General features: G+C 45.9%; 1 protein-coding gene across 1 annotated transcript in view; it reads left to right on the top strand.

The window, feature by feature from the left end:
• Positions 1-7,691, top strand: part of LOC102250197 (UDP-glucuronosyltransferase 2B31) — a 46,976-nt gene extending 39,285 nt beyond the window's left edge. The window contains exons 5-6 of the mRNA XM_005883176.2: positions 6,406-6,493; positions 7,453-7,691. Of these exons, the coding sequence (XP_005883238.1) occupies positions 6,406-6,493; positions 7,453-7,676 (312 nt within the window). The 3' untranslated portion in view covers positions 7,677-7,691. The remainder of the gene's footprint in view (positions 1-6,405; positions 6,494-7,452) is intronic.
• The last annotated feature ends 971 nt before the right edge of the window (positions 7,692-8,662 follow it).

The following is an 8,662-nucleotide window of genomic DNA, read 5'->3' as shown; positions in this document are numbered from 1 at the left end:
AAAAATCCCCTTGGTTTAAAAAAGATTAATTTCTTGGTGCCAAAAAACCCCATTAAGTGCACCTCCCATTTCTGGGATCTTTTATCGTTTTCATGTGAAAATGGCAGCCAGGGAAAATTAGGAGAGAAAGACCGCGCTGGCTCTGCAATTGCGTCTGGCCCTCTCCGTGCCACCAACTCGGCCGCCCTGCAGCCAACAGCAGCCTTAGCACACAGCCTGGTCTCAGGGTGCAGAGGGAAAGCAGATCTGTCACTGGCTGTCTCCTGCTCCGCATCTCCTTCCTAGATGCCAATCAATGTCCACTTGATGTTCCTCCCTGGGCCCCGAGTCCTTTGATCTGCCCTGAAGCTTATCAGCGAGGCTCTGGAGAAGAGGGCAGAGTTGTCACCTCAGCCTCCTCTTGCCCCCTCCTATCAAATACCTACTCCTCTTTCAGTCCCTAGCCTGCCCCTCCCGCCTCTTCAGCCCAGTATACGTTGCTCTCAGAACTGAGCCCCTGCATTTCCTCCGTGGTGTTGACATCCTAGAATGTGGAGCCACGAGGGGCTGCTCGTTGCCTTCTACCATTTCATTTTACAGATGGTGGCACTTAGGGCCAGTTCGGGGGTGGTCCCTGTGTGGTCCCACACCTGGCCCAGCAGAGCCAGGGTCAGACCTCAGGGCCAGGCGCTTCTCTGTTCAATGTGCTTACCGCTCCCTCTTCAAGGTGACTCTTGACGGCGATTTCAGACAGCAGGTGGTGGGAGAAAACAGCGTGGACTCGGAGGGCGCGCACGTACAGTGCGATTGAAACTTCCTGGCCCATGCGCAGAAGTTGGTATTTTGTGGAAGAGCCACACTCAAGGGGCCAAAGAGCCGCATGTGGCTCGTGAGCCGCGGTTTGCCAAGCCGCAGTTTGCCGACCACTGGAAGCACCTTAATAGTGCACAACTATCTAGGCGCTAATTACATAAATTTCCTGTGTGATATGTAAGCCATTATGATAGCTCCTATTTATCTCAGCTATGAATTCAAATCAAAATATACAAGGCCGGAGCTAAAATAGTAGTACAAATGTTGTGTTTAACAGTAACTTTGGCATTAATATTGTGATCAGAATGAAATGTATTTAAGAGGTACAATGTAAAGTTTGGTGTTATAGTGATACTAGTGACCCGTCGCATGAAATTGCGGGAGACCCGGACCCCTCCTCCCGCCCCCCCACCATGGGACCTTACCCAAACGCTCTGAGCACAAACCCCTGCACTTGCTACTGGGATCAGGTTCATGCGGGCGGCCATCTCGGCTATGCCCCCGTACGCCCCCCTACGCCCCTCACACTGGTCACGTCATTTCGCTTATTCACATTCTGCTCCTGACTACCCAACAACGCCTTAAGCCATGCCCTGGCTGTGCCCCCTAAGGGCACGTCAGCTTTGCTCACAGCCTCTTTCACGGTCAAGCACCTGCCCTCCGCCTGGGTTCAAACCTCCTTCTAGCAGGACTTTCTTGGGAATGCCTCTGAGGGCAGCAAAGCTACGCCCTACGGACCAGGTGTGCCCTCACGTTCAGGGTACGTCATTGCGTACACTACTCCATGGCCCCTCCTCTCTATCAGTGTGCACCCTCATTCTGCTGACTCCACATCTGTCCCTTGTGCCCATGTCCCTGCTTTTAACTCTAATAATACCTGTGCCTGAGTTTACTCCTCCCGCAATCTCTGGGCTAGGCCAAGGCCACACCCCTACCCACAGGGCCAGTGCCTGCACTCCTTCCCACTGTTCCAGGCTCTGGCCCTCCAGTCTGAGTCTCGGAGTCCTGCTCCACGTGAAGGGCGTGCCACAAGATGGCCCCGAGTCCTGGAGTGCCACCCCAATGCCCTGCCTCCGGGCATGTGGGGCCACGAAAACCCTGGAAGAAACAGTGCGAAGCAGATGCCGGCCCCACCTCTGCTGCCCCACCTTCGCTGTGCATGCTGCCATCTTGTGACAGCGTTACAGCGGAAGGGTTAATTTGCATATTACCTCTTTATTATATAGAATTGCAGGAGGGTACCAAAATCACCAAACTCTGCCCTGTCATTTGCTCCATCTCATTGCAGAATTCCTGAAGACATGGTACAAACTACATGTCCTCAGAAATTCTAACAGTGATGTTAAGCAGGAATTGATGACAGTCTGAAAGAAGTCATGCCATTTTAGGTTTGCTAAGTAATCCAGGCCACTCTTACTTCCCAAATTTTCAAAATAGACTTATTCAGTGTGATTTCTGGGTGCTATTCAGAGAAAGAATAGCCAGGACTCACTAAGCTGGGTCCAGGTACCCAAGCCAGCCACAGTGATCTAGAGAAAGAAAAGCTGTCATGATCTGGTTGATTGAGTCCTATAAAAGTGGAGGAATAAATTAGAAAGGGGGGAGGTGGATCCACCCTTAAGGTGACGTGTGCTTTATAAAATACTAGAGGCCCAGTGCACGAATTTGTGCACAGGTGGGGTCCAGCCTGCCTAGCCCTTGGGGCAGATCGGGCTGGGCCTGTCAGAGGAGGAAACAGCAGAAGGTTGACCGGCCCGCCCACCCTGATTGGGACCAATCAGGGCTGGGCCGGCTGGGGTGAGAAGCCATGGACAATTGCCTGGCGGGCTCTGACCCCAATTGGTGTGGGGGGCGGCGATCGAGGGCAGAGCTGGCTGGGGGGAGGGGCCTTGTGCCAATCGGTTTGGGGCCGGGTGGAGGGAGAAACTACAGAAGGTTGGCCAGTGGCCCCACCCTCTATTGGGGTAGGGAGGGCAAGCAAGGGCAGGGAAGCTGGGGGGAGGGGCCGCGGGAGGTTGGCCGGCTGGCCCCACCACCAGATCAGGCCAGTTTGCTGGCTGCAGTGGGCGTCATAGTGAATGGTCGTTCTGGTCATTACAGCGTTCGGTTGCTGGCTTTTTATATATATAGACTAGAGGCCCAGTGCACAAAATTCATGCACTTGGTCGGGGGTGGTCCCTCAGCCCAGCCTGAGCCCTCTTGCAGTCCAGGAGCCCTCGGGGGATGTTACAACTGACAGCTTAGCACTGCCACAGAGGCGGGTGAGGCTCCCGCCACTGCCACTGCACTCGCCAGCCATGAACCCAGTTTCTGGCTGAATGGCCCTCCCCTGTGGGAGCTCACTGACCACCAGGGGGCAGCTCCTGCATTGAGAGTATGCCACCTGGTGGTCAGTGCACGTCATAGGGGCCTGTCATTCTGCAGTTTGGTTAATTTCATTTTAGCCTTTTATTATATAAGATGGCTGCCAAAAATCTCTGCTTCTAACCCATCAGAATAAGAACTCCTCCCGGTTGAGGAAGGATTAGGGAATATAATGAGGAGTCCATTTGAAGTAAGTCCAGTATGGAAAAGTTCATATGCCCCCTTCTCAATAAAACAGAGTAGTAAGATATTTTCCAATATATTTATAGAATACACCTGCAGTCTTTGGGCATTTATGAACTACTTTTTAGTTTCCTAGCTGATGTAATTTCTGTTTATAGCCTGTGTTAATAATTGCTGAAAACCTGCTTCTACTTTAAAATTGACGTAACAAATAAATGTTGAGCACTAGTAAATTATAATCCAGCTTATGTGAACTGCTGATATTTATGAGAATTCCAAAATCAGAATCTATTTTGTTCCTGGCTATAAAAATAGCTTGGCTACAGGTCCCATAGTAATCAGTGCTGTCCATGTACATAGTGTGTCATTGAAGTGTTAACACTTAGTTGAAAAAACTTTAGCATCATCATAATTTTGGATTTTTTCAGCAGCTATACTGTAATAAAGTGCTAACAGGCTCTTCTTTTTTACATTTAAAAATTTTTCAACCCTAGACATAGTGATAAATTGTTGGTTCATGGGGATCAAAAAGCTGTGGTACATTTACACAGTGGAATACTACTCTGCCATAAAAAGGAAGAAAATCTTACCTTTGGGGCAGCAAGGATGGACCTAAAGAGTATTACACTAAGTGCAGTAAGCCAGTAAGAAGAAGACAAATACCATATTATTTCACTCATATGTGGAACCTAAATACACAAACAAACAGAAAAGAGACAGACTCATAAATAGCAACTGACAGCTCTCAGGATAGGGGTAAGGAGGCTGGTGGGAAGAGGGGAGTGGCGGGATTGAGAAAAAGGGAAAATCTCATGGACACAGACAACAGTGTGATGATTTCAGAGGGGATGGGGATGAGGAGAGGTGCAGGAGGGTATAGGATGGATAAATGGTGATGGGCAGAAACTTAATTTTGCTTGGTGAACACACAATACAGTGTACAGATGATGTGTTGTAGAATTACACACCTAAAACCTGTATAATTTTGTTAATCAGTGTCACCCAATAAATTCAATAAAGAAAAAGTATAAAAGTAAAAAATAATTAGTGACTCTAAATAGAAAAATAAAACAGAAAAAAATGTGAAAATAAAGTTAAATCTTTGATTTAAAAAAATAACTTATGAGACAAGTGGATAGAAGAAAACTCCCTTCTGTGACACTTAAAAATACAGGTTAATATTACATTGCAAAATGAGAGAAATTATAAATAAACTAGAGATTTGGTGCACGAAATTTGTGCACTGGAGGGGGGGGTCCCTCAGCCCGGCCTGCACACTCTTGCAGTCCGGGAGCCCTTGGGGGATGTCTGACTGCTGGGTTAGGGCCACTCAACTCACAATCCAAGACCCCTCGCTCCTTACTGCCTGCCTGCGCGCTGCTCCTTACTGCTCAGCTCGCTGCACCTTAGCATGGTCACATGGGTGAGAGTGGCTCTGCCACCACTGCTGCGCTCACCAGCCATGATCCTGGCTTCTGGCTGAGCAGTACTCCCCCTGTGGGAGTGCACTGACCACCAAGTGGCAGCTCCTGCGTTGAGTGTTGGCCCCCTGGTGATCAGTGAGCATCATAGTGACCAGTCATTCCACCAGTTGTTCTGCCGTTCTGTCGATTTGCATATTAGGGTTTTATTATATAGTACTAGAGGCCTGGTGCACAAAAATTTGTGCACTCGGGGGGATCACTCAGCCCGGCCTGTGCCCTCTCGCAGTCTGGGACCCCTCGGGGGATGACCACCTGCTGGCTTAGGCACGCTCCTCGGGGAATGGGCCTAAGCTGGCAGTCAGACATCCCTCTGGCAGCCCAGGAGCCCTCAGGGGATGTCCACTTGCCAGTGGGGACCAGGCCTAAGCTGCAGTCGGACATCATTAGCACTGCTGAGGAGGCAGGAGAGGCTCCTGCCATCACTGCTGTGCTGGCAGCCATCAGCCTGGCTTGTGGCTGAGCAGAGCTCCCCGTGTGGGAGCGCACTGACCACCAGGGGGCAGCTCCTGCATTGAGCGTCCGCCCCCTGGGGGTCAGTGTGTGTCATAGTGACCAGTCATTCCCAGTCGTTCTGCTGTTAGGATCAATTTGCATATTACCCTTTTATTATATGCTTGGTGCATTGGTGGGGGCTGGCTGGTTTGCCCTGAAATGTGTCCCGGATGAGGGTGGGGGTACTGCTGGAGTGCCTGGCCAGCCTGGGTGAGGGGCTGATGGCTGTTTGCAGGCTGGCCACAGCTCCCAGCCATCCAAGCTGCCAATGGAGGCTGGCTGGAAGCAAGTATCTGGGATTTATTTATCTTCTATAATTAAAACTTTATTACCTTTAGCGGAGGCAACAGCTGGCCAGGGCAGGTGGGGAAGCTTGGCTTCCTCCATCGCCGGGGCAACCAAGCCTCCTGGTTGCTCTAGCTCCGTGGCTGCCAGCCACCATCTTGGTTGGGTTAATTTGCATATAGTTGCTCTGATTGGCTAGTGGGCATGGCTTGTTGTGAAGTGAAGGTATGGTCAATTTGCATGTTTCTCTTTTGTTAGATTAGATATGTGCAGTAAATACCTACTTTTTTTGCACTAGAATTATGACTAGATCTAAATTTTTTAAAATATATTTTTATTGATTTTAGAGAGGAAGGGAGAGGGAGAGAGAGATAGAAACATCAATGATGAGAGAGAATCATTAATCGGCTGCCTTCCACACACCCACAACCCTGACATGTGCCCTGACTGGGAATTTAACCGTGACCTCCTGATTCATGGTTCAATGCTCAACCACTGTGCCATGCTGGCCAGGCCTAAAATTTTTAAATACTTTAATTTATCATTGATGATCTCATTTGTATACCTGTATGTGTTCCACATCATGATTGCATTCATACTTGATTGAATGTAAAAATTAAACACATAAAATGTGGGTACTTTTATCATACCAGTGTTATAATAGTTCTCATTTTTAATCCCTTGTCCTTTTACTTATCTGTCTATGAAGGGCTTTAACTAGATTATCTCTTAATTTCTTTATAATCTGAACATGCTATACCTTTAGTTCAACTCATGAAATAAAATATTTTCTTTATTTTAACAGGTTCTATGGAGATTTGACGGCAAGAAACCAGATACCTTAGGGCCAAATACTCGGCTCTATAAGTGGATCCCCCAGAATGACCTTCTTGGTGAGACTGAAAAACAAACACTAAAATAACAATAACTCCAAAGAGAGTGATAATACTTCAAAAATAAACAAATTTATTGAACATTTATTTAACAAAAACTCAAAAAAAAAAACAACTTAATTTCCTTATATTTGTTTGCCAGTCCTGGGGGAAAAGGATAACATATAAAAGCTAACATGTTATTATAGACCATCTCCTTCTTTATGTCTGAAATCAAGTATCTTTATTTCAGGTGTAATTACTTCTCATGAAGAATTTTTCAATAACTACCACTCTGCCTCCTAGTTCTCCCTTCTTATTTCTATTTTTTCCACTTCTGTATGGGTATTCATTCATTGCCATTAAAAAATAAGAACACCTCATTTATTACCAGTGACTCCATTTTCAATAAAGAATAGCCATAATCTTTTTCATGAAGTGATGAAGTGTGGTCTGTTCTTCATCTGATTCCAGAGTCACCACACTCACATTTCCTGCTGCCTGGACACCCCACACGTAATACCCCACATGTGGCTACACTATTTCTTTATGAGAATATGTTCTAACATGCCACCTCCTTTTCTTTTTTTCCTTTTTTTCTGCACATGCTATTTTTTATCCATGATGTTCTCTTTCTTTTTTTCAAATTTATCTTTATTGTTGAAAGTATTATAGTTGTCCCTTTTTTCCCCATTGACCCCCTCCCCCAGCACCCGCCCCTCGCAGAACGTTCTCTTTCAACTTGTCTCAGCAATCTTCTTTTATTCATTTTTCAAGTCACAATGCCATACCAGTATCTATTTACCTCTTGAGCAACTAAAGTTCTTCTTTCTCTGAGATCTAAAATATATTTTAATGCAGTTTCATGTGTATAATAATCTGTCATCTAGAATACAGTGCCTGAGTGCTTTTCTTACCCAATTCTCATTTTATTTCTAAGACTTATAATTAGTAATTTACTGAAATTCACCCAATCTTAGGTCATCCAAAAACCAAAGCCTTTATAACTCATGGTGGAACCAATGGCATCTATGAAGCGATCTATCATGGGATCCCTGTGGTGGGCATCCCTATGTTTGCAGATCAACCTGATAACATTGCTCGCATGAAGACCAAGGGAGCAGCTATCAGAATGGACTTCAACACCATGTCTAGTGCAGATTTGCTCAATGCATTGAAAACAGTCATTAATGACCCATCGTGAGTACCACAATTTTAATTGTATTTACAGATTCTTTTGTCAATGATGAGTACAAGTTTCACCCCATATTGAGAGATTAATTTTGAAATTACTAACATGATTTTACCAATCTTAAATTTACCAATTTTACCATTAATTTTAAAGTTTCATTTAACCTGATTGAACAGGTAAGCAATGACTGCAACAATTTTCTACACAAGAATACACAAAGTTATACTGGTCAGTACAAGGACACATTTTGAAAATATGATAGAACCCATAGAATGATGCAATGAAGAATTCAAAAAGTTGCATAAAATATTTTAATTTGGTGCCAAACATTTCTGAAACCATAAATATTGTGGAAAAAAATAAGGGTTTCCATGGAAAGTACCTCACAGGGTGATCTGATGATAAATTCTTAATTAGGCAGGTCATGATGAGTAGACATACTCCAAGCCTATAACTTAACTTATTTACTGAAGGCTTTAACACCAGCCCTGCCCATTGTTCTTGTGCATCTATCAGGGGTCCTCAAACTTTTTAAACAGGGGGCCAGTTCACTGTCCCTCAGACCGTTGGAGGGCTGGAGTATAGTTAAAAAAAAAAAAACAAAAAACTATGAACAAATTCCTATGCACACAGCGGCGGCAAAAACAACCGACGGGCCGGATAAATGTTTTCGGCGGGCCGCATGTGGTCCACGGGCCGTAGTTTGAGGACCCCTGACTAGGTTAATACTACTTTAAAATACCTGAAATAATACCCCTCAAAAGTGGCACTGCCCGGCTGGCATGACTCTGTGGTTGAGCATTGAACTGTAAACCAGGAAGTCACGGTTTGATTCCCAGTCGGGGCACATGCCCGGGTTGCGGTTGTGAGCTTGGTCCCCAGTGGGGATTGGGTGGGAGGGTGTGGGAGGCAGCTGATCAATGATTCTCTTTTGTCATTGATGTTTCTATCTCTCTCACTTGCCCTTCCTCTCTGAAATCAATAAAAATATTTTTTTT

The sequence above is a fragment of the Myotis brandtii genome, unplaced genomic scaffold (genome assembly GCF_000412655.1).
Source record: "Myotis brandtii unplaced genomic scaffold, ASM41265v1 scaffold776, whole genome shotgun sequence".
NCBI classification, from domain to species: domain Eukaryota; kingdom Metazoa; phylum Chordata; class Mammalia; order Chiroptera; family Vespertilionidae; genus Myotis; species Myotis brandtii.
The sequence above is the reverse complement of the archived record's forward strand: the minus strand, read 5'-3'. Positions and strand labels throughout refer to the sequence as shown.